The 27,633-nt window shown below is 37.1% G+C and overlaps 1 protein-coding gene across 10 annotated transcripts in view; it reads right to left on the bottom strand.

Annotated features, from left to right (window-relative positions):
* PTPN12 (protein tyrosine phosphatase non-receptor type 12) overlaps window positions 1–27,633 on the bottom strand; it is a 106,415-nt gene that overhangs the window by 66,616 nt on the left and 12,166 nt on the right. For all 10 annotated transcript variants that reach the window (XR_004268373.1, XR_004268374.1, XM_032276410.1 and 7 more), the window contains one exon: window positions 15–123. Coding sequence is in view for 8 of the 10 variants with exons in the window: in XM_032276410.1 (XP_032132301.1) it covers window positions 15–123 (109 nt within the window). In the remaining 2 variants the exon portion in view is untranslated. The remainder of the gene's footprint in view (window positions 1–14; window positions 124–27,633) is intronic.

The raw sequence follows: 27,633 nt of genomic DNA, 5'->3' as shown, positions 1-27,633 counted from the left end.
CATTTCAAACTTACATGGCAGTATGTCCTTATATCTGTTCTTTTTAACATTTTCTTCTTTTTCTCCAGTGGCTGTGGGATATATCTTTTCTGTTCTATATTTGGTAGACAATCTTCTTAACCGCTTAAAATACAAAAAATAAAAATTAAAGTTTAGAGAAACAGTTGATATTTTAAAATTTTTAATAAAATTTGCTGAACTCAATTCCTCACAACTCATTTTCCTGTCTCTGAGCTCTTAATTTCCCCATCCCTTAATAATTAACCCAAAGGATAATTTCTTTCGTAGCCTAAATGCAAACGTAAGATTCATATTTACTTCGCATGAGCAGCAAAAAGGACAAACAGAATAAAAGTAAGATAAAATAGCTGAGTCAGAATATTTAACTCAGTCTTTAACACACTCGAGTAATCTCAGTGTTTTAACTAAGGGTCACAATAGCCAAGTTTTAAAATCATGCCTAAAAGAATTATGTACAGGTTTCTTTATTTCTTGTCTCAATAAACCATGAGCACGCACCCATGATATGCCAGGCTTTCTCCCAAGGCGTAAGCTAATAATTACTTATAAGAAACTGCAAAACAAAGTTCTTTCATATTGAATTGGAAATGTCCAACAAAGACCAATTCTGCTTATTCGTTGCATTACAGAAGTAGTTTGTGGGTTAGTGACAAATTCTTACCACATATGGCAGTGGGGATGTTCTTTGGGCTAGAATATTTCTGTGTGCCAGTAATACACTTCCTGCTTTCAGAAGCACTGAAAGTCAGTATTGTGAATTGTTTAAATTCTACACAACTACATTGCTGAAATTTAATTTCAAAGGAACCTACTTTCTTTCAAGACATATTGAAAGCATTCTAGTTTTACTATTCAACAAATTATTAAATAGAAGCAAAATGAAAAGTAAGTCTGGTAAAATTTAACTTTCTCACTATATTATTTTTGCTATTTGTGATGCTGATATTTAAGGAACTAAAACTGACTATATTTTAAGAAATATTTTTGAAATTTTCTTCTTCCATGATAACTCTTTTAAAGCACATCTTCCCTCTTACCTCTTTCCCACTTTTCAAGAAATCCTAGATAGAGCTGTAATATAAGATTCTTGCCTTACTGTTATAATCTTCTTAGACATAAAGCACTTAAAATTACAAATAGGCACTTACATTAAGAATGTTAAGCTTTTTTCTTTGAAAAACTACTAAAAATTTTATCATCACAATACTAGTGACCTACAACAGGAATACATTTTTTTCTTAATGACGATGATTATACTAGAATCTTATTCTGCACTGGCACAATGTCAAAGTAAAATTCCCCACATTTATGACGCTATTTCTTGTCATTTTCTGTGGTAATAGAGTTCTCCAAATATATACATGTGAGGGGAAAAACTGTATTCAAAAGTAAGTGGGGGCCGAGCATGGTGGCTCACACTTGTAATCCTAACCACTTTGGGAGGCCAAAGTGGGAGGACTGCCTGAAGCCTGGAGTTGTTCAAGACCAACATGGTTAACAAGGCAAGACCCTGTCTTTACAAAAACTAAAAAAATAAAGTAAATGGGATGAGAACTTCAATACAATGTTGGTGGAAAGGAACATTAAACCCAACTCCAACCAATCCCTAAGGAGGGTAATTGGGCAATTACAAATGCACATAACTCCTCAATCCAAGAATCCAAAGTACTTCCACAACTTTGTCTTCCAGATAAAAATGGGACATACATGACATGACTTATATACAAAGTTATATACCGCAGCACTGTTTTTGTTTTGTGTGTGTGTATGTGTTTTTTTTTTTTTTTTTTTTTTTGAAACAGGATCTTGCTCTGTCACCCAGGCTGGAGTGCAGTGGCTCTATCTCAGCTCACTGCAACCTCTGCCTCCTGGGTTCAAGCAATTCTTGTGTCTCAGCCTCCTGAGTAGCTGGGACTATAGGCACATGCCACTGTACCTGGCTATTTTTATATTTTTGATAGAGAAAGGGTTTCACCATGTTGGCCAGGCTGGTCTCAAACTCCTGACCTTAGGTGATCCACCCACCCAACCACTGCAGCATTGCTAATAATAATAGCAAAAAACTACAAACAAAGAAACCTCTAGGACTGGCATAATTTGTTTTAGTCATACCACCAAATATGAGAGAGCTGAAAAACAAATGAGTAAGCTTTTTATATACAGTGAGATGACAACATCTGAAAAATACACATTATGTGTAAAAAGCAGGAAACAATAGTGTACATTATATACACAGGGTAGTATGAATATATGTAATATACTACTACTGGTATTAAAGGGAAATAAAAACCTATTTGCATTTGCTTGTACATATGCACATATCATCTCTGGAAGAAAAACTATTAACAAAGTATGTGTCTGTGGGGAAGGAAAACGGGTACCTACGGGAAACAGATGGGAAGGAGGCATTACTATTTGTCTTTTCATACCTTTTGGGTTGTATGACTATACTGCCTGTTCAAAAAGACTGCACATAAATAAAAAAGGAAAGTAGAAAAGACTGTTTATGATGTCATTATTCCATATTAACAAAGATCCTTATGGTTACATATCTTGCATATTTAATTAGAACTTTTGTATTTTCTCTGCTCCAAAATCAAGTATCTGAAAACATGTATTTTTCGATACTTATAGTATTAGTGCATTTCAAAATATTATATTTGAATCTGACATACAGAAGGATATCAACTTAAATAGTTGTAGAAACAGAGGGGAAAGGAATACATCTTAGGTCAGTGTCAATGAGAAAAAAATATTAAGTACAAAGAGTGGCTGAGTTTTATTATAAAATGTGAAGGTACCTCAGGAATACCTGGTACAATCACTCTAAGCTGTTCTTTTTCTTTCATTCATTCATTCATTCACAGATGGGGACTCACTCTGTTGTCCAAACTGGAGCGCAGTGCCATGATTATGGCTCACCACAGCTTCAAACTCCCATGTTCAAATGATCCTCCTGCCTCAGCCTCCAAAGTAGCTGAAACCACAGGCTCATGTCACCACGCCCAGCTAATATATTATTTTTTTTTTTGTAGGGTTGGGAGTCTCCTCATATATATTGCAGAGGCCGGTCTTGAACTCCTGGGCTCCAGCAATCCTCCTGTCTCAACATCCCAAAGTGCTGGGAATACTAGTGTGAGCAACCACGCCCGGCCCACTCCAAACTTTTCTTCTTTTACATGACAAATGATGTTATTGAGAAATGTGCAAAACAAAGCTTATATGTAAAATAACTTTACACTTCTCATATAATGAACCTTGAGAACTTTAGTGTCCAAATACTTATTTGTACTTTTAAAAAGATATCTTCAAGTTGGAGCTTATTTCATACCAAAAAAATGTCAGCTTTATAGTAAGCTACATAAATTAAAATTCTGGATCTGGTACTTTCTAGCTTTGTGACAATTAACATATTTAACCCCCCAGCTATCTCATCTATAAAATGGAGATAATAACCTCCACTCAACAAAAAGCCTAGTAATGGAGATAATAACCTCCACTCAAAAAAATAAAATGGCTCAATAAATGTTAACTATTATTATTGAGCTAATTACTAGAACTCTTTAAATGTTGTTACTTCAGATTTGTTTCTTTAAAATGTTTCCTAGATCAAAGATCAAAAAGAGTTGCATATTCCAGGCCAATGTATCCGCCTGTCAAATTTGGGTGTGCTTCAGAATCACCTGGAGGACCACATTTGCTAGGCTTCACCCCTACAGTTTCTGATTCAGTAGGTCTGAGGTAGAACCTGATAATTTGCATTTTTAAAAATTGCTCTCTAAGATTCTACTTAAAAAAACTCCCATGATAATCATCTTTCTCTGTCTTTGTGTATGCTGCTTCTTTGCTTCTTGGTGGTCTCCCCACTTGCACAACCTTCAAATCTTACCTCTTTTAATTTTAAGCCCTAGCTCCTACAGTTTCTGATGCCCTTCATCCAGACGTAATCTTCCCCTCTGAGTTCTTTTACCTTTATATGTACTCTCAGAACACTTAACATTTCTTACTCTTATGATAAATATATAAAGATACATTTTACATACCGTTAAACTATAAACTCTGTGAGTACAAAATACCGCCAGATTAAGATCTTATTTGGCCTAGAGCAGTTTTTTTTTTTTAAACACCACCTCAACATTAATGTCCAAATAGTTCTTGAATAGAAGTAGCACCAAAGTTCATTTAAACTCTATGAAACAAATATCTACACATATAATTTCATTTTAACTTCCTGACCACCATTCTACTGTCTCTGATGAAGCTGTTACCAGGAAAGAAACAGAAAAAAATTCTATATTCTTGAGAAATGTGACATAATATACTAAGAAACCTTATTCATATACTATGAGAACAACACTAAACACTAATAAAATAATTCATTTATTATATAATACAATTAATAAAATCCTAAAGCAAGACAGAATTTTTAATCATTTACTGTCTTAAATGGGCAAAAATATAGCTAAATGGTATATATATTAAGTTATAGGTACCCACCACATCCTTTATCATGTGTGACTTTTAAAAAAAAGGTAAGCAAATAAGTCCTTTAAAAAAGATATTTGCAATTAAATCTACTCCTGAAGATCTTTACTGAAACAGGGTCTCAACTCTGCTGCCCTGGCTGGAGTGCAATGGTGTGATCACAGCTCACTGCAGCCTTAAACTTCCTGGGCTCAGGTGATTCTCCCACCTTAGCATCCCTCAGAGAGTAGCTGGGACTACAGGCACACACCACACCCTGGTTAACTTTTTGTATTTTTTGTAGAGATGGGGTTTTGCCATGTTTGTCCAGACTGGTCTCAAACTCCTGGACGAAGCAATCTGCCCACCTTAGCCTCCCAAAGAGCTGGGATTACAGGCGTGAGCCACCATGCCAGTCTATCCCAGAGATCTTTAAAAAGTCATACTAATGGGTGCAGTGGCTCACGCCTGTAATCCCAGCACTTTGAGAAGCCCAGCTGATGGGTCACAAGGTCAGGGCTTCGAATATGAATTCCAAAAATAACTGTACTTCTTTATTACTGCTCTAAACTTTTGGCCTGGCCAAGATGGTGAAGCCCCATCTCTACTAAAACAACAAAAATTAGCCAGGTGTGATGGTGGGCACCTGTAATCCCAGCTACTCGGAAGACTGAGACAGGAGAATTGCTTGAACCTGGGTGGCAGAGGTTGCAGTGAGCCAAGATTGCACCACTGCACTCTAGCCTGGGCGACAGAGCAAGACTCCATCTCAAAAAAAAAAAAAAAAAAAAAAAAAAAAAGGCAAATAAATGAATTCCAAAAATAACTGTATTCCTTTATTACTGTTCTACAATGGCAAGTCTGACCATTTTAGTTCCATTTAAAAATTCTTCTCTATGTCTATCATCTCTAACAAAAACTACCAAATCTTTGATTATAAAATATGTTGAATGTTGCCTGTCCAATTTTCTAGCCTCTTCTTATAATCTTACTAGAGTGTGATGCTTCAGTAATATAGAATTACCCCCACGACTACTAGCAGCAACCCTCCACTTCTTAAACATCAAAGTTGCACAATTTTTCCTTTCACTGGTGAGTAGGGCTCTGGCCGAAGTGTTATTTCCTTTGTAAAGGCTTTCTTGAACCTTCCCTCCTTTACTGCTGCCCTCTGCAATGAGTCTGTAATACATTGTTCTATTGCCACTTGTGAAAAGTATTTCATAAGTATTTCAGTATTTGTCTGTCTCATCCTTTAATCTATAAAACTGAAGGCAGAGATTAGACTATCTTATTGGACTTTATAGACTAATATCTAATGCAAGGCAAAACTCTCACTAAAAATTGCATTGAAGATTTATTAAGCCTGTCAGACAAGTCAGAGAAACATTTTTAATACTTAGAATTTTTGATGCAAACAAAATTCGAGTTTAACATTCATTTTGTTTTAAACAGTTTTTATTTTATTTCTTAAAACATTAAACTTGTATTCCCCTAATCCTAAATCAATAAATGGATTCTCAAAAGTCTCCAAAAATCACATGCAATGTGACTTTAAGATATCCATTTGTGTGTCAAGATTCAAGTTCTTAAAAGGGTAGAACAGTTCATTGTTCATCTAAGCTCCCAAGAATGTTTAAAATTTGTTAAATCTCTCCAGATTCAAAGAGCCATCTACTTGTCTGTCCGCTGGATGTGTAATGGGCATCACAAACAAGCACAGCACCACCATTCAACAGTAGCTCAAGCCAAAAACCTAACACTCATCCTTGATTTGTTCCTTTATCTCACTCTTCTCCTCATGAGCAAGTCTTGTTACCATCATTTCTAAAATATAGCTAATTCTCTTCATATTTACTCAACAGACTTTGAAGTAAAAATACATTTAGACAGACAAGTATCAAATTTAATTTTTTGGCTGGATTTTAAATCAGGACAATTAAGAAAACAATAAATTAGCACCAAAAAAACCCAGAACTAAAATGGAAATTAAGCTAACTGAAATTCCTTTTGGGATAAGATGGGATATAAAGAAATTAAATATCAAAGCTGAAGATCTCTCGTTCTGTTATTAGACCACACACCCCTGCCCCAAATTCCTCAATGTTGTAACACTTAAAACAACATCAATTTCTTAAGATACAACTTTTAGTAAATATGCACATAAGAATATACAAATATTAAAACTATACCTTACATAAATAAAAATGTAATTACTTTACACTTAAGAGTTATATTGTAGCAAAATATTAAGACTACCTAAACCATAAAATCATACTCCTTTTACCTAACTGCTCTGAAAAATTTCTGAGGCAATTACTGGAGAATTCACCTAAATTTTCAAAGGTAGCAGGTTTGGGACACAGATGGCATTCAATAACCATTGTTAAGTAAATAAATTAATCTGGCTTTATATTTGAAAAATTTAACTGTTCTCAGTCAGAAAAACTACACCATCTTAATAGTATTAATTTAACCCTACAAGTTGCATGATAACTAAACCAAAATAATTCTTAAAACCCCAAATACAAATTAACTGCAGTATAAACTCGAGTATAATTTCCACACTATACTATCTCAAAGTAACACTACCTTATCACTATTTTATCTCTTAACTTTACTAATATATAAAAATGTTCATATTGGACAGGCATGGTGGCTCATGCCTGTAATCCTAGCACTTTAGGAGGCAGAGGTGGGCAGATCACTTGAGGTCAGGAGCTCAAGACCAGCCTGGCCAACATGGTGAAACTCCAACTCTACTAAAAATGCAAAAATTAGCCAAGCCTGGTGGCATGAGCCTGTAGTCCCAGCTATTCAGGGGCTGAGTAGTCTTTTCATGCAGTGAGTGGAGCTCATGCCACTGCACTCCAGGCTGGGAGACAAAAGCTCTGTCTCAAAAAAACAAAAACAAACAAAAAAAAAAACTAATGAAAAGAAAAGCATGCATATCACTAACAATAATGATTCCAAGAAGCTAAAATAACCAAACAGTCTTTCAACTACACAATTGCAATGTGTACCTTTAGTTGCAAAATATGCAACTTTGCCTTTCAAAATTTATCTTCCCATCTTGCTTACTGTTCACCCACTGCTGCATACCAGACTAATTCTCTCTCATTCTTTTTCAGAAATGCACAGCTATGCCTCCTCATTTGAAGCTAACTCAGGATTGATAACAAAGAAAATAACTTTGAAGTTAATAGGGCCAGTCTTACGAATCTTGGGGTTATAAAATGATTCTGTGCTTTGCTCATGTCAAAAACTATGCTTCACTTATTCCTCTATTTGTCTGCCAAGCAAACTCCCTGCTTTCTACTAGGCCAATACAGAAATCATCCTCGTGAAATTTTTCCTGATAGTAGTACTGGCATACAGGCCCATCATCTACTTCCTCATCTCTATCCACTTTATATACCCCTCTTATCTAGAACATATCCCAATATACAGTAATTATTTAGATATGCACATACACCATCCCAGGAAGAACATGAATTCCCAGATTTAGATGGTATCTTCTTATTCTGTTAGTACTAGCTACTATCAGCACAGTCCCATAACAAACAGTACGGAGTAAATAAACTGTTTAGATCTTCCATGTAAATCAGAATTGAACAGTATACTTAAGAATATATTGCTTACATTTCATTTCTACTTCACAACAGGGCAGCTTTAAATCAGAGAAGCTGAGGTTCAATTCCTAGGTTCCATCAACTACTAGCAAAGGAGATCTCTCCAATACAGCTAGATAATCTTCCCTGAATGAGTGCAACAGTCTTTAATTTTGAGAAGGTTTAAAAATAAAACCTTGTACTACAGACTTTATGTTTTAAAATAATAAATATGGTAAATAATAAATTAAATGAAAAAAAATAATTTAAAAAGCCTGTTCATTTTTTTGGCATAGCCTAGATAATATGCAAATGATTTTTTTTTCTTTTCTCTTGTCCCTTGGTGAGAAAATCCAAACTTATAAAGCAAGTCTACTCCTTACGTACCCTGAAAGCGTATTTTTACGGAAATAAAAGTAGAATCCCACTTGAATTAGGAGGACAATAAAATTTTGTCATATAAACTAATTTTATTGAAACGAAAATATCTAATACAGTAAATGGAAAGTGTTCCAGGTTTGATTATTTTTGTTTCAACTCACAAGGCCCTAACCTTCTTTTACCCATTTCCTCATCATATGTTATCTAATGTCCCTCTACACATTTAACTTAGGCAGTCACTGGTTCCATTGAGATTCCATCAATCCCAATTTCAAACACTTGGTCCCTACAGCAAATTACCCTAAAATTCCAAAACCTAGATATTAAAACTATAGCTCCCAACTATGTCTTCCCTTCATCTGGTTATGATTTAAGAAAACACAATCACCACAGTCCCACTTAATCTTCATAGGGGCAAACTCTGCCAAACCCAGACTTCCAAAGTATTACAAAGCAATCCATCACTAATCTCATTATCCCATAATATATAATAAAAACATACAGTAAGCCAGGCACAGTGGCTGACACCTGTAATCTCAGCACTTTGGAAGGCCCAGATGGACGGATCACCTGAGATCAGGAATTCAAGACCGGCCTGTTCAAAGTGATGAAACCCATCTCTACTAAAAATACAAAAATTCGCTGGATGCAGTGGCATGAACTTATAATCCCAGCTACTTGGGAGTCTAAGGCAGGAGAATCACTTGAACCCAGGAGGTGGAGGTTGCAGTGGGCCGAGATCATGCCATTGCATGATAGAACGAGACTCAGTCTCAAAATAAATAAATAAAATAAAAACATACAGTAAAACTGAGAATATTAAGTTCCAGTGTTAACATATTAAGCCAGAATAACATCAATTCTCTTTACCTCCAATTACAAAAATAAAACAAAGACTCTCAAATTAGTAACAGAGGTGCAGAATTCACACTTTCTTCTGCAAAAACAAATACAGTAGAGGAAAAGAGTCTTTTAGTTTAAGACAGCTCAACCAATATATGGAAAAAAAGTTATTTTTTGCAAGGCCAGAAACTGCCGGAAAGCTGTGGTCAGCTGACCAAACTTTCTAAAAAGAAACGACACTTCCTGTTGAACCTCTAACTCCTGAACCCTCTGAGAATTTCATTTTTTCCTTTATTGCTCTACTAAAATTACTTTTAGGGAATCAACAATCATCTCTAACAGGCATCAAAATCTTAATAGCTTCAATTCCTAGGGAGTATTTCATATAGATGATTCAACAGTCCCACCAACAGCACACAGTTTTATATTCCTATATGACTTTATCTAATTGAACCACTATGATGACTACTATCAATAAACCAGAAGAGGCTGGGCACAGTGGCTCACACCTATAACCCAAGCACTTTGGAAGGCCGTGGCAGGAAGGATCATTTGATCAGCTTAAGGAGCCACTTGGGGAGTTCAAGACCAGCCTGGGCAACATAGCAAAACCTCATCTCTATAAAAACAAAAGAAACAAAAAACAAGCCAGAATAATGGGTACTGGCAAGGATGTGGAGAAACGGGAACCCTTGTGCTCTGTTGTAAAATGTAAAATGATGCAGTTACTATAGGAAATAGTATGGTGGCTCCTCAAAAAGTAAAGGTAGAATTACCAGATGATTCAGCAATTCCACTTTTGGGCACATACCTCAAATAATGGAAAGCAGGGTCTTGAACAGATATTTGTACACCCATGTTCATAGCAGCATCATTCACAATAGCCAAAAGGTGGAAGCAACGCAAGTGTCATGCATTGAGCAAATGGATAAACAAAATGTAGTATATACATACAATGCAGTATTATTCAACCCTTTAAAAAGGAAGATTTTGACACATACTACAACCTGGATGAGCCACAAGGACATTATGCTAACTGATGTAAACCAGTCACAAAAGATAGTATTATACAATCCTAATTATATGAGGTATCTTTAATTGTCAAATCCATATAGACAGAAAGTGTAAGAGAATGGTGCTAAGGGATGGGGGAAGGAGAAGAATAAGTTTGGAATAAAGAGGTTGGTTTAATGGAATAGAGTTTTAGCTCTACAAGATGAGAAGAGTTCTAGAGATTGGTTATATAACAATGTGAATGTACGTAACACTACTGAACTGTACACTTAAAAATGGCTTAGATGATAGGCTTTATGTTACATGTATTTTACCACAATTTTAAAAAAAAGATTTTTTGAAAGGGAAAGAAATCCTTTGTAGTTGTTGGTATGGAATTAAATGTCCTATCCAGTATCAAAAAGAACAGCTAGTTGCAGGCAAGTGCCATTAAAATATCTCAGATGACCAGGTCACGTAATATTCATACAACATTAGTAAGCTCTGACCAACTCATGAATTAACTTATGATTTTCCCAAAAAATACTTTAAAATTTGCTGACATATTGGATTCAGAAATTTATAATAAAAAAAGCTTCCTCTTCAGACTCAATGATCACTTTTATGATGATGACTGCTTTGACATCAACTTCACCTAACCTATCCTATGCCCAGGGACTGTTTTAGGTGCTACTGATACAGAGGTGAATGGGACAAAATCCCTGCTCTAATGTGGTATATATTCCAAAAATAAATTCTAGTCATATAGTACTTGTTATTCTTGCCTTTTATATCCATCAAATTTACACATTTTATCCCATCACTGCTAATGCTGCTACTGCCCAAGATTATAATTCACTGCCTCACAGACAATAATCGATTTCTTTTTCTTCTCCCACAGAGCCTCGAGTCTTCCAAATATATATTCAATAAAGCAGGGCAAGTCTGTTAGACACAATAGGCATTGATAACCCATTCAGAACCTCGCATAGGGAACTGGCACCCTATTTTCACATTCAGTTCAATAAGTTTATGTAATATAATTTGTAAAACTAGAGAAAATAAACTTAAAACGCTATTTGAAATTTAATATCTGTGGTTAACAATCATATTGATATATGAAGGTAATAAAAAACAGAAGCGTAACTTAAAATAATTTACCTAAAGTAGTATCTCCTTGTCCTAAATAACATACCTAAAGACACTAACTTTTTGATTCACTTATTTATTATATCACCTACAATGTTATCAAGGAATGCTTTCAGTCTTTTACCATCAAGGCAAAATGTGCACAATAAAGGGGTTAGATAATACACACCTATAAAAAACTCAACATATCAAGTGATCCAACGTATTGCATATAACCATACTCAGAGCTATGACTTATTACAGCTAAAGGATACAAAGTGAAAGCAAAGAGAAAGGCACAAGAGGTAAAGTCCAGAAGAAACTAGGCATAAGCTTTCAAAAATCCTCTCCTGATGAAATTACACAGGAACCACTTAATTCCTGCAGAAATAAGTTGTGACAACATGTGTGAAACATTGACCACAAGGGAAGTGCATTAGAACAAAAGTGCCTAGGGCTTTCATTGGAAGCTGGTTACACAGGCACTCTGCCTAACGATATACTAAAATTCCAGGCTCCCAGAAAAAAAGTAGGTGTTCAAGCAACATAAACCATATTGTTTTTTATTTTTGTGTTTCAGAGAAAGAGTCTTGTCCTGTTACCTGTGCTGGAGTGCAATGGCATGATCACAGCTCATTGCAACAAAACATTTTGTAGAGACGAGGTCTCACTATGTGGCACAAGCTAGTCTCAAACTCCTAGGTTAAAGGAATCCTCCTGCCTTGGCCTCCCAAAGCACTGAGATTACATGATTGAGCCACAGGCCCAGCCTATAAACCACATTGTTTGTACAATTCAGTAACAGTGAACCACTCTTATCAGGATTATCCCCTGATGAGAGTGATAAATGATAAATCCTCCCAAAAGTCTAAGTTCCCAAACACCAGCCAAGAGATAACCTTGTAACCAGACCTTTTTAAGGATAGCAGTCTTAAGCCTGCTATGTTACTCTTTTCTGCGTACAGTTATCAGAAGAAAAAGCAAAACTTCTCTCTCCTCCCCTCCATTCACATCCATTTCCTTTTAGGTAGCCAGTTATGTTAATTCCTCTTACTAATAGCTATTTTAGATTGTCTCACAAAAATTTTTGCATACTTGGACATAACTATTTTATGCACATATGCAAGTATTTTTAAGGAAAGATCCTTTAAGTTGACATGCTGGGTCAAAGGGTATGTACATTATCACTTCTATTACAAGTGGCCAAACTGCCTTCCAAATTGGCTTCACCAGTTTACCCTCCCCTTAACAGACCTAGAAACCCTAGTCTTCTATATCCTTACCAACATTTGCTATTCTCTATTTCTTTTTTGTTTGTTTGTTTTCCTGAGATGGAGTCTTGCTCTGCTGCCCAGGCTGGAATGCAGTGGCGTGATCTTGGCTGTGCTACAACCTCCACCTCACAGGTTCAAGCTATTCTCCTACCTCAGCTTCCCAAGTAGCTGGAATTACAGGCATCCACCACCAGTCCTGGCTAATTTTTTTCATTTTTAGTAAAGATGGGGTTTCACCATGTTGGCCAGGCTGGTCTCAAACTCCTGAGGCTCAGGTGATCTACTTCCCTTAGCCTCCTTTGCTGGGATTACAGGTGTGAGCCACTGTGCCTGGCCGCTATTCTCAGCTTCTGAATTAATGTAATTTTTGAGTTTTTAGCAAATCTGGTAGATACTCCCCCAAAAGTTAATGTTGATTAACTTCAATTTTTCTCATTATTGGAGAGGTTGGTGATTTTTTTGCCTGTGTTCAGCACTTATTTGCTTTTTTCTTCTAGTAATTATCGTATCATATGCCCATGTTTCTACTGAAATGCTCTTTTAATTGCTATATAGAAGCTCATCTTAAAAATCCTTTCTATAAAGCCTTGTATGAACCTTCTAACAGTATGTGACTTTTCCCTTTTAAGATTCCTAATTGCCCAGTGTGAATGTACCTAATGCCACAGAACTGTACACTTAAGTGATAAATGTTTTGTATTAATACATTTTATCAAAATAAAACAAAGGTGCAAAAAAATTTGTCACTCCATCTTAAGAACAAGTAAGAAGCTAAACAAACTGAAAAGTCAACAACTTTTCTCAGATGCATAAGACAAGTTAAGTCACAGATGAAACAGCTGCCCCCAAACTGGAGAGACAGAAAGTGAATACAGAGAATCACAACTAATCAGAGCAGAAACACTCACACAGCAAACCTCCATAAGAGACCTGAACTGTAAATGATGAATTGCTAGAGGCTCCATGTGGACAACAGTGAGGGTTAAAATCTACAGAGGAGGCTGGGTGCAATGGCTCATACTTGTAATCCAAGTACTTTGGGAGGTGGAAGCAGGAGGAACTCTTGAGCCCAGGAGTTCACGGCCAGTCTAGGCAAACACAGTGAGACCTCACTTCTATAAAAAGTTTAAAAATTAGCTAGGTGTGGTGGCGTACATCTGCAGTCCAAGCTATGAGGGAGGCTGAAGTGGAATGATCACATGAGCCAAGGAGGTTGAAGCTGCAGTGTGCCAAGTTTGTGCCACTGCACTTCAACCTAGACAACAGCAAGACCTCTCTTAAAAAACAAACAAAAAAACCTCCAAGTGGACCCAATCAGAGGGGGGCCCCCACACTTCCGTGAGTTTTACTTCCAGGAGCTCTACCAGGTCCTCACAGTAAGTATCAGAGAAAAATCCCTTCATGCTTCCAGCAGTGGGGGAGAAAGGGGAGCCATTATGCAACAAACCAGAATACTCCATTCTTCTTAACAGGGTTGCCCTATGATGAAACAATTTAACCTGAACCTAACCTGCTAGGGTTTTAGCAGAGCCTTACTGAACGGAGGTAAGTGAAATACCCAAATATAGGTCACTGAAGCCTTTCTGGCTTGAATCCTGGTGAGGTACTGAGACACAGTTCAGTAACTAGTTCTGTAAAATAATCTCATCATCCATAAAGTGGTACAGTGTTATCTGAAATGGACTTGGATTTGCTGGAAACATAGACTGCAAATGCCAGAGCAACCATTTTAAAAAGTAAAAAAAAAGTAGCTGGGCACAGTGGCTCACACCTACAATCCCAATATTTTGGGAAGCCAAGGCAGGAGGATTGCTTGAGGCCAGGAGTTGAGATAGCCTGGGCAACACGGTAAGACCTTGCCTTCACGAAAAATCAAAAACATTAGTTGAGGGTTGGTGGCACACACTTGTAAATACTGGCTACTTGGGAGGCTGAGGCAGGAAGACCACGTGAGCCCAGGAGTTTGAGGTTGCAGTGAGCTATGATCATGCCATTGCACTCCAGCCTAGGCAACTAAGCAACACCTTGTCTCTTTTGAAAAAACAACAACAACAACAAAAGTAAAACTGATATGCTAAGAAAGGACAGTCATATAATATGTTGAATTAAAACTGTAAAAGACAGAAAAAGAGTGGAAGATCAAAAAAAGAAAAAAAAAAAAAACAAAGAACAGAAAATAGTAGCAAATATGGTAGACATTAATCCAGTGCTAACAGTAATCACTTTGAATGTCAATAGTCTAAATGTACCAATTAAAAGACTATCAGAACAGATTAAAAACCAAGACCCAACTCTATATGTTGTCTACAAGAGATCCGCTTTAAATGTACAGACATATATAGATTAAAAGAAAATGGATGGAAAAAAATATATAACACAAAAAGAAAGTGAGAGTAGTTATATTATTAATTTCAGATAAAGCAGATTTCATGGCAAGTAAAGTTATCAGGAATAGGGTGGCTTTACGTCATGATAAAGGGGTCAATTCTTCAAGAAGACATTATATAATCCTTAATTTGTATGTGTCTAACAACTGTGCATAAAAATATGTGGGGCAAAACCGACAGGACTGCAAAGAGAAACATTTGAATCCACTATTATAGTTGGAGACTTCTATACCCCTCTATCAGAAAGGGACAGATGAGGCAAGCAGGAAATGAGTAAGGAAGGACACAGTTGAACTTACCAGTACCATTAATCAACTGGATATATAATGCACATCTACAGACTAAAACAATCACAGAATACATATTCTTCTCAAGTTTACATGAAACATTCACCAAGAGAGACTAAATTCTGGGCCATAAAACACATTTCAACAAATTTAAAACAACAACCATACAAAGTATCTGCTCTAAGATGGTGATAGAATTAAACTTGCCATCAGTAACAGAAAGCTGGAAAATTCCAAACTACAACTTTCCAAAATTTGTGGGAAAGCACTGCTTAAAAGGAAATTAACAGTACTGAATATATATATTATAAAATAAGATCTTGGTGTGGTGGCTCACGTTCACAGTCTCAGCACTTTGGGAAATTGAGGCAGGGTGATCACTTGAGCCCAGGAGTTCAAGACCAGCCTGGGCAACATGGCAGAACCCTGTCTCTACAAAAAAATACAAAAATTAGCCAGGTGAGGTGGAACATGCCTATATTCCCTGTTACTCAGGAGGTTGTGGTGGGAAGACTACTTGAGCCTGGGAGGCTGAGGCTGCAGTAAGTTGAGATTGCACCATTGCACTACAGTCTGGGCAACAGGGTGTGATCCTGTCTCAAAAAAAAAAAATTCACAAAGCACCTATCATGTGACCACTGGATAGGCACTCAATTTATAAAGACAAGTAAGACCCGGTCCTGGCCACTAAAAACCTCACAACCTAGTACAAGACACAGAAAAATATATAACTGCAATATGATATGGTAAATATAATAGAGACAGCTTTCAAAAAAGGAGAAAAGATAGGTAGTATCTTTACTCTGTCAATCCCAATTTATTTAATCAACAGTTTTCTGCCATATCATACATTATCATTTAATGATTCCACACTCACCCTGCCCAATAGCATATGCTTATGATACACCAGTAGCATAAGGGTGGCAGCACAGAAAGTAGAGAAATGAGAGAAGAGATCTAGGGCCAAAAGAAAAGGAGAGAATGACAATTGTGAAAGAAAATAAATCTCAGGACCCCCAAATCACTAAGCCGAGAGAAAAGTCAAGCTGGGAACTATGTCAGGCAAACCTGCCTCCCATTTTTTCTTAATAAGATAGCTACAAAGACAAAAAGCTACATACCTCCCTCACAATTTGCCCACCAGGAAATTCCTTGTGGACAAAGGACAGACAGAACTCAAAGCCATCTCTCTAAGGCTCAACTGAGACAAATGTGTATCTGATTATTTCCTGTCCTATTGTTTATGTAAAAATGCAGATTCACAGAGCCACTCTAAATTGTGTATTCAGTGGAAGGCTATCAAAACAAAGTAAGCAACTTTTCGTCTCTTACCTACTTATGACCTAGAAGCCCCACCTAAGGTTGGCCCAACTTATGTCTCTGGTCTCACCAAAATGTATAAAATAAAGCTGTACCACGACCACCTTGGGCACATGTTATCAGGACCTCCTGAGGCTGTGTCACAGGAGCATCTTTAACCCGGGCAAAATAAACTTTCTAAATTGTTGAGACCTATCTCAGATACCTTTTGGTTTACACAATAAACTAAAACACACCAGCTTTTTGACCAGTCCTCTTGCCGCTTTCCAGCTTCTCTATTCCCTAAAACTATTACAGCAGGTTACCTTTCAGGACAACTCATATATGTGACAGGATTTCATGAGAAGGGCAATTCTCCCACTACTTTTAAATACATAAATAAATTTCAAAAACCCATTCTCACTTCCAAACCACTCCAAGTTGTCTTATTAATATCTTCCTATTTTCAAAAAAAGACTTTTTTTTTTTTTTTTCTGAAAACAAAACCAGAACAATTGCCCTACCCATTTCTCAGTGCTTTTGACAACTTCTAGTTGTCAAATCCTGGTTTAATCCAAATTCTCTTTCCAACTCAATCCACTTGGCCTCTATACTACCTCCAGGTTCTGCTGCTAACTCTTCAGCACTGAGAGCAGTATCATCCTCAACCAGAACCTTAAATGTCCCTGATAGGTTCTGTGTTTCTCTCTGTTATTCTCAGTATATGTTCTTTATCTCACAAATCTCACCTTCCATGAGTCTAATGATCAAAAATTCTAGAACTATAGGGACAATCCTGACACTAAATTCATCGGAGATCTAAATTCATTACTACCACCTCAATATCTCCTTCTCACTCTCTTCCAGAGAACTCAAACTCAAGACATCTATAATTAATTACTTAATTTCTCAAACTCATCTTTCCTCCTATATTCCCTATCTTATAATTACCATTCAGTGTCCAAGTCAGCTTGGATAAGTTTGTCCTCACACTCAATTATCACCAAGTCTTGTTAATGCTATCTCAGAAATGCTTTCCAAATTCACCCCTTTTCTTCATATCCGCTTGTCATTGCCTTTAGACCCTCCTGATGAAACTACTGGAATAGGTTTCTAAGTGGTGTGTGCTTCTGTCCATACCCCTCCAGTCTATTCTCTACAGGGCAGCCAGGGTGTTCCTGTTAAATTAAAATGTAAGACAACGTCATAGCTCAGAATAAAACCAAAATGTCCTCATGTCACTTAAGCCCTTAGGATGGCCTACAAGAACCTAGAATATCTGCCATGACAACAAACCACACCACAAATCTACTGTTCTCTTCCTTGCTCATTCTGCTCAAGCACACTGGCTTCCCTGATACTCCTTCAGAACCTCGCGTTCTTGGGTAATCATTATTCTTTTCTTGGAATGCTCATTCTATACATAATAAACGCATGCCTCACTCTCTCAAGTCTAGGTTCAGTGTTCTAACCACCCAATGTAATAATATCTCCTATACCTGACATATGGTAGATTAATCATAGTAATAGCCTATTTTTCAATCCTCCTTATATGGAAGCCACATGTGCCTCTGCAGTTCTTCTGACTTAAAAGGTAGGAACTATTTCCCTAGCCCTTGAAGTTGGGCTGGCATTGTAACTTGCTTTGACGAACAGAATGCAACAGAAGTGACAATATGCCAGTACCAAGCCTAGACAGGCCTTATGTATTTCCCGTCACTTGATTTTGCACTTCTGCTACAGCCATGAGAGTTCCTGGGCTAGTTTAATGGGGAATGAGAAACATGTGAAGCAGGGACTGCCAAGTAACTCCAGTCATCCCAGTCGCAGCTGGGCTAGATCTGCTGATGGCTAGGCAGTCCCCAGAAAAGTGAATGAACCCAGTCAATATAGGCAAAGCTACCTAGCTGACTATCCACAATATGTAAAAGTATTTGTTACTATATGCCACTTAGGTTTTGTGACTATTGTAACATTATTGTGACAATAGATAACTGATACATTGTACTCACTTTCCGCCCTATTCTGCTTTATTGTTCTCCACAGCACTTTGACAGCTGACCTACCATACACATATTTACTTGTTTATTAGATTATGACTCTTGTCAATAGAATGTAAGCTCCATAAGGAGTTGTATTATTCAAGGTCTACGATGGTACCTAACACACAGAAGGCATTCAATTGACTGAATAAAAATGAGCATGATGGCTGGGCGCAATGGCTCACGCCTGTAATCTCAGCAGTTTGGGAGGCTGAGGCAGGCAGATTGCTTGAGCCCAGGCGCTTGAGACCAGCCTGGGCAATACAGAAAAACCCCATCTCTACACAAATAAACAAACAAATAAATAAATAAATAAATAAAATAAATTTAGTCAGGCATGGTGGCATGCACTTGCAGTCCCAGCTACTCACGAGGCTGAGACAGGAGAATCACTTGAGCGTGGGAGGTGGAGGCTGCAGTGAGCTGAGATCATGCCACTGCATGCCAGCCTCAGCAACAGAGTGAGATCCTGTCTTTAAAAAAAGCCAAAAACAAAAACTAACTAAACAACACAGGTGTTTATAATAACTCTCAATGACATACTTTCTCTGTCAGGACTTCTATTAGTAATTAATAAAAGGGAAAGCTGGGAGAGAAAAGAAACTAATAATCTCAAAGCCAAGAGGCAGAAGAATGTATCTGACATTCTGAACTTACCACTCTCTAATGGGTGGGAGATAGAAATCATGGATTTGGAATGAACACTGTAACTTTATGCAAAGCCAATACTTGAGGGTAATAATGAGGGAAAACTTTTCTTTTAAACATGCTATGCAGATCATATTACATACACTATAGTCAAAGCACACAATCTTTCCCCAAATAAAACAGTATTTTTATACATTGCTTGTACTTTCCATGTTTTAAAAGAGCATGGGCCCCAATCAAAAGGGATGTATTTGCCAAGTTTTTTGGTCTAGCATGCACTTTTCTCCCTATCTTTTACTAGTAAAATAACAAGAATATTTTATGCAGTCTTTGTGAAGACTGTTTGACATAATTAAAGCAAAGTGTTCAGTATAGCATCTAGTACATAAGTGGCCAACAAGTATTACCTTAGTATTTCCAATGTCACTTATCATAAATGTTTGCATAAATCCATTTCTCTCTCCTCCCAAACTCCTACTAAATCAACTTCACCATGAGTGCAATACTCTATTTAGTTCACTAAAATATTCTCAGTATTCTAGAATAGCATATAAGAAGCACTTAAATACTTGTGACAGAATGATAACAAGAATACTGCAACCACAATAATTGCTTAGAATTTTAAAAAAGTACTGACTGCCCAGAAAACTCCTACTATTAGTTTCAGAGGGCAGAATGGGATCAAGAGTTAAAAGATGAAAGCAGTTTATGATGCGTCATGAGGAAGAACTTGCTGAAAAGAATAAAGAAAAGGAAAGAAGAAAGCTCACATTTATTAAGCACATAGTATGTAGGTGTTTTACATAGTTAGCATCTTTATTCCCTTTCTCTTGTACCTCTCCAAAGTTTATTTTTTTTTTTTTTTAGGCTGGGTCCTGTGATCTCAGCTCATTGCAAGCTCCACCTCCCGGGTTAAAGGGATCCTCTGGCCTCAAGTGATCTGCTTGCCTCGGTCTCCCAAAGTGCTGGGATTACAGGCATGATCTACTGAACCAGGCAACAATTGTTTTTTAATGGTGACTTTGAATATTACTTAACAAATCCAAAAGGAACAGTTATGTCCTGCTTCATGTTACCGATGGGATCTTCTGAAAATAACGTTTATAAATTACTTTAAATATGCTAGAGGAATTTCAGGGGGGAGCTGGAAAAAGATAATTTCTTGTGCTTTCTAATAAAAAAATTTGGAGGGGTAAAAGAGAAAACATTAAGAACTATGTAAAACACATACTACATGCTTAATAAATGTGAGCTTTCTTCTCTCCTTTTCTCTAGTCTTCTCAGCAAATTATTCCTCATAGTGAATCTGCTTTCTTCTTTTTAATTTTTTTTAAAGACATGGTGTCACTCTGTTGTCGAGACTAGAGTGCACTGGCACGATCACAGCTCACTACAGCCTTGACCTCCTGGGATCCAGCAATCCTCCCATCTCAGCCTCCCAAGTAGCTGGGACAACAGGAGTATATCACCATGCCTGCTTAATTTTTAAAGAAATTTTTTTGTCGAGGTGGGGTGTCCCTATGTTGCTCATGCTAGTCTTGAACTCCTGTGCTCAAGTCATCCTCCCACCTCAGCCTCTCAAAGTGCTGGGATTATAGGCATTAGCCACCGAGCCTTGCTCTGCTTTCTTCTTTTAACCCTGATCCCATTCTGCCCTCTGAAACTAACAATAACTTTCCTTCATAAAAAGTAACTTGACAAGTTTCTAAGCACAGTAGATGAAGAAGCATGGGTTTGAGGATCAAGCTCCAACTTCACTACCTGATGGGATCCTCTTTCAGCATGTTTCCAAATTGTAAAATAAAATCAATAGCATTTATTCTTCACAGGGTTACTTGCTAATAAAATTAATTTCAAATGTCAGAACTCTAAAATTTCAAGCTATTATAGAATAGTAAACTTATTGTGAGCCAAAAGCAAAAATATTATTTTAAAAAATATCAGGCCGGGCGCGGTGGCTCATGCGTGTAAACCCAGCACTTTGGGAGGCTGAGACGGGCGTATCACAAGGTCAAGAGGTTGAGACCATCCCGGTCAACATGGTAAAATCACATCTCTACTAAAAATACAAAAATTAGCTGGGCATGGTGGCACACACCTGTAGTCCCTGCTACCAGGAAGGCTGAGGCATGAGAATTGCCTGAACCCGGGACACAGGGGTTGGGGTGAGCCGAGATTGCACCATCACACTCCAGCCTGGGCAACAAGAGCGAAACTCCATCTCAAAAAAAAAAAAAAAAACAACAACAACAAAAAAAACAGAAGACATATTCTTTTTTTCAGATCACAACCAGTATTCTTCTTCAGATGTAAGATCTCAACTAGTACTCTAAATTTTTAGATGAAATAGTTTGAGGGACAATAAAAAATTAGAAAGTATTTGATCTGTCATATGAGAAATGGTTGAGGGTACTGAAAATATTTGGTATAAGAAACATATTATCGATAATTATTTTCAAGTTATTCTATTTCAAAGAACAGCCAAGTTAACAAGATGGAGGAGGGCAAACTACATTGCTATGTCTCTACTCTGAACTAGGCATTTTTACATCTTTTTTGAAAAGGAAAAATTCACTGAAAATTTCCTCCCAATTTCTAAAACAAAGCATGTTCACTATACCAAACAGAAAAAAAAACTGTACAGAAAAATTATCTAGAAGTCCAACATTAAAAGGTCAATATGGCCAGACACAGTGGCTCACTCCTGTAATCTTTGTGCTGTAGGAGGCTGAGGTGGGAGCATTGCTTGAAACCAATAGTTCAAGACCAGCCTGGTCAACAAAGTGAGACTCTGTCTCTACAAAAAATTAAAAAGTAGGTGAGTGTAGAGGTATGCATCTGTAGTCCCAGCTTCTGGGAGGCTGAGGCAGGATGATCACCTGAGCCCAGGAGTTCAAGGATACAGTGATCCATGACTGATTGTACCACCATACTCCAGACTGGGCATTAAGACTAAGACCCTGCCTCAAGGGGGAAAAAAGGTAATCATTATACCACAAGATATTTAAGTTTATTTCTAGCCTTTTATTTTATTTTTAGAGACAGAGTCTTATTCTTGTTGCCCAGGCTGGAGTGCAATGATGCAATCTTGGCTCATTACAACCTCTGCCTCCTGGATTCTCCTCCCTCATCCTCCTGAGCAGCTGAATTATAGGCATGTACCATCACACCTGACTAATTTTTTATTTTTAGTAGAGATGGGGTTTTGCCATGTTGGCCAGGCTGGTCTCGAACCCCTGACCTCAGGCCCACCTTGGCCTCCCAAACTGCTAGTATTACAGGTATAAGCCACTCTGTCCAGCCAGTATTTTAAAATATTAATTTACTTGTTCAAGGAAGCAACTGTGTGAGAGACAAGCACTAGAAGTAAAATAAAGTATATGTAATTACAAATTATGAAAGCGCTAGGAAGCTCTTGAATCTGGGCTAGACTTGTGACGTGCTTTGTCCAGCAGAATGCTACAGAAGTGACACCATGTGGGTATAGAGTGTAGGCCTCTAAGAGACCTGGCAATTTCTTCGATGTCTGAGACTACCAAGCTATGAAAAATCTGATGTGGAAGAACAAATACAGAAAGGACTAGAGGCTAGAGGTCCTAGCCATTCTAGCGGAAGCCCCAAATACATGAGCAAAGTCATTACAGAATAATTAGCCTTGAACTAAAAGTAGTTGCATGATGCCAGAGTCCAGGGCAAGACAAGCATAAACACCCATCCAGTCAACCCACAGAATTGTGAGAAATAACAAATCACTGTCATTTTAAGGCACTAACTGGAACTGTTTGTTACAGTTATAAATAATTACTAGTGTTGCCATTTACTAACATTACATATTTGGGTTTATATCATATTTCCATTTAACATCAGTATCATGAACATTACCTCATTCAATCCTCAAGACCCAATGAGAAACCACTTAAGGTCAGCCTAGATCTTTTAAGTTATCTCTGCATATACCATAGAAAACTGAAGCTGCTAGGGTATTTGATTAAATTGATTGTCGCTTTAATAATTTATTAGTCAAATCTTCCTAAATATTAAAATAACAATCCCGTTACTACCGCTCTCCTAATAGTGCCACACAAACCTTCTTATGTTGCTATCAGAGCAACATGGTAAGTTAAAGCAATGTTTTCAAACCGTGTGATCCATTAGTGGGCAGTGAAATTAATGCAGGATACTGCAATAAACATCTTCTTTAAATTAAGGAGAATAGAAAATAGGAGCACATTGCAAGGAGTTAAGGTAAGAACTGTTAGATGAAGGTTTTGTTTCACTATGTGTATTTCTAAATCACCATACACAATGTATTTCTTAAATAGGGTTAAAGTCAAAAACAAAACTTGCTTGGGCATACATACCTAACCGCCAATTATACAAGTTGAGTATCCCTTATCCAAAATGCTTGGAACCAATCAGAAGTGTTTCACATTTCGGATTTTCAAATATTTACACATACATGAGGTATCTTGGGGATGGGACCCACGACTAAACACAAAATTCATATGTTTCATATACACCTTATACATATATAGCCTGAATGTAATAAGGTATTTTTTTAAATTTTGTGCATGAAACAAAGTTTTGATTGTTACCTATCACATGAAATCAGGAGTGAAATTTTCTACTTGTAGTGTTATGTTGGCACTCAAAAAAATTTGGATTTAGGGGCATTTCAAACTTCAGATTAGGGATGCTCAACTCTGTATTTTCAAATAATTAAATACACTATACACATTCTTTTTGTCTCTGTCACCAAAAAGGTCCAAAACACAAAAAGAGGAAGGGGTTGCTTTTTTCCCCTCCCATTTATTTAACCTCTCACTTAATGCCCTAATCATGCTTCCTTCCTATCATTTATTTACAACAACATCTGACACTGTGTCCTTTATTCCTACTATTATGAATTCTAATATTACAAACTGCTTCTGTTTTAAAGATAAGGAGCTAAGATTGAGAGTGGTTCAAATCACTTATACTTACTCAACATTAAAGTAAAGTAATGGCCAGGTCTAATACATATCTAACTGTTGTGACCCATGCCATTAGACTGTCCACTATAATGCTAGGCACTCGAATTCCTAAAATCAAACATATGACAAAGACATGTTACTTCCATCAAGTCTTTTCTTTCCTGCCTATCTGTACATTTCTTCCTTTACACCCTCTACAAATAATTAAGATTCCTGCCCAGTATTATCACTAGATTACCTTTCCCTCTTCTATCTACAACCTTTTTTAAAGGTAAAATAATAATTTATAGATCTAATTCAACCTACACCCAATTTTAAAAAAATAATAAAACCTCTATGCCTTCTCTAACAACTAGAGAAATAAATAATGAGATCATTTTAGAACATATTTGAAAATATATACATGATGCTGAGACCTTGTAAACAATACAAAAACAGTATATAATAAAGAAATGGCAAGAATTTAAATGTATTGGTTAAATATTCATCTTGTACTTCTAGTTTAGATTAAGTTCCATTTTCAAAAAAAGAAAAAAAACTTTAAAAGTAATCTACCAGGGAGCAGTGGCTCATGCCAGCAATCCCAAGCACTTTGAGAAGCTGAGGCAGGAGAATCAGTTGAGTCCAGGAATTCAGGACCAGGTGGGAAAACATGGCAAGACCCTATCTCTACCAAAAAATAAAAAGAAAAAAGCCAGACATGGTGGCACATGCTTGTAGTCCTATCTACTCAGGAGGCTAAGGCAGGAGGATCCATTGAACTAAGGAGTTTGAGGCTACAGTGAGTTGTGACTGTGCCACTGCACTCTCTTTAAAAAATTTATTTTTAAGAGATGGAGTGTGGCTCCATCTCTTAAAAATAAGTTTTAATAATCTTCTATCTAAATTATAAAGTAATTTTAAAACCTAAACTTTTTACTTTTATGCACCATCTAATAATGTCAGTAAATGGGTGTGGAGATAAATATTTGAACATGTTTAATGATTCCAGTTGCAAAATACTATTACTGATATCCACCTACCCTATGTTACTCCTGGACATTCATATAACAGGTCTTCAAAAAGTTAATGAACAATATGTATCATGAAAAAAATATGCATGGATTTCAATTTTTTTGCACCAACATGAACTCATACTAACTTGTTATAACATGTCTGATGAACAGGGTCTCATTCGAACTAAGAAAGTATAAGATACCAGTCTGAAAAGGGCCCCTATCAGAGCAACATGAATTTTGCTAAAAAACTGACTCAACAACAAAACATCAAATTTATGGTGAAGCTTCAATGGAAGAATGGTGAAACAAAGTTTATGGGGAGAATGCCCCAAATATCAGCAGTTTACAAATGGATGCCTCTTTTTAAGAAAGAACAAGGTGATACTGAAGACAAAGCCTGTAGCAGCAGACCATCCACATTGATTTTTGAGGAAAAATTCACCTTGTTTGTGCCCTAATTGAAGAGAACCTGCAATTAATAACACAAACAATAGCCAACACCATAGACATCTTAAGTTGTTCAGCTTACACAATTCTGACTGAAAAATTAAAGTTGAACAAACTTTCCACTTAATCCGTGCCAAAACCACTGCACCCAGATCAGCTACAGGCAAGAGCAGAGCTTTCAACAGAAGTTTTAAACAATCACACCTATAATCCCAGAACTTTGGGAGGCCAAGGTGGGTGGATTACCTGAGGTCAGGAGTCCAAGACCAGCCTGGCCAAGATGGCAAAAGCCTGTCTCTACTAAAAATAGAAAAATTAGCCAGGAGTGGTGGTGTGCACCTACAATCCCAGCTACTCGGGAGGCTGAGGCAGGAGAATCACCTGAACCCAGGAAGCGGAAGTTGCAGTGAGCCGAGATCGTGCCACTGCACTCCAGCATGAATGATAAAAAATAAATAAACAAGTGGGATCAAGATCCTGAAGCATTTACAAAAAGGACTGTAACAGAAGATGAAACATGGCTTTACCAGTATGACCCTGAAGACAAATTCAATCAAAGCAATGACTACCAAGAGATTGCAGTGGTGCAGTCAAAGCAAAAGTGGACTAGTCAAGAGCAAAGGTCATGGCAAGTTTTTGGGGATGCTCAAGGTATTTTGCACGTTGATTTTCTGGAGGGCCAAGGAATGATAACATCTGCTTATTATGAGAGTGTTTCAAGAAAGTCAGACAAAGCTTTAGCAGAAAAACACCTCAGAAAGCATCACCAGAGTCCTTCTCTACCCACAACAATGCCTCTTGCTCATTCCTCTGATCAAACAAGGGCAATTTTGTGACAGTTCAGATGGGAAACCATCAGGTATCCACCTTATAGTCCTGATTTGGCTTCTTCTGCTTTCTTTTTGTTTCCTAATCTCAAAAAGTCTTTAAAGGGCACTCATTACTCTTCAGTTAATGATGTAAAAAACTGCAATGACATGGGAGTTTTTTACAAAGGACCGTTAGTTCTTAGGGATAAACTAAATGGTTGGTCTATCATGACTTATAAAAGTATCTTGATGGAGTTTATGCTGAGAAGTAAATTTCATATTTTTAATTTTTATCTATTTATAAACTTATTTAGAAATAACATTTATTTAATTCCAGTTTTCCATGAGCTTTTTGAAGTCCCCTTGTGTAATCTATTTACTGTATTAGATGAATTACAAACAAGTAGGTGTAAATTACAGGACATTTCCAAACTACAAAGTACCTTCCAGTCTAACTCTACTATCCATTTTTAACACACGTTAATAAATCTTAGGCACAGACAACCAACTGACAGAGTACGTACAGAAAGGTGAGTAGGCAAATAAAATTTCAAAGGGAGGCACAAAGGCAGGCAGGCAGGCAGGCAGATACACAGGCACAAAGACAGGCACACTAATAGCCAGGCAAACACAATGAATATTATAACACATAAATTTTAGATAATTCATGAACTAAAAGAACTATAGTTAGGCTAATTTTAATAATGCAAAATCTATAGTGAAGACAATATGTTAGTTTTTCAGATAGTGATATATTTCTGACATATGTTCAGAGAGTAAATCATAGTGACTACTTTGATAAAAACGATCTTTAGGGCCAGGAGCAGTGGCTCACACCTATAATCCCAGCACTTTGGGAGCCAAGATGGAACAATCACTTTAGGCCATGAGTTTGAGACCAGGGCAACACAGTAAGACCTCGTCTCTGCAAAAGAGGTTAAAAAAAAATTAGTAGGATATGGTGGCACATGCCTGTAGTCCTAGCTACTCAGGAGTTGGGCGAGAGGACCACTTGAGCCCAGGAGGTCAAG

Source organism: Sapajus apella, unplaced genomic scaffold (genome assembly GCF_009761245.1).
Source record: "Sapajus apella isolate SASKATOON/1434 unplaced genomic scaffold, GSC_monkey_1.0 scaffold7, whole genome shotgun sequence".
Taxonomy (NCBI): domain Eukaryota; kingdom Metazoa; phylum Chordata; class Mammalia; order Primates; family Cebidae; genus Sapajus; species Sapajus apella.
This window is presented reverse-complemented; position numbering and strand designations above follow the sequence as displayed.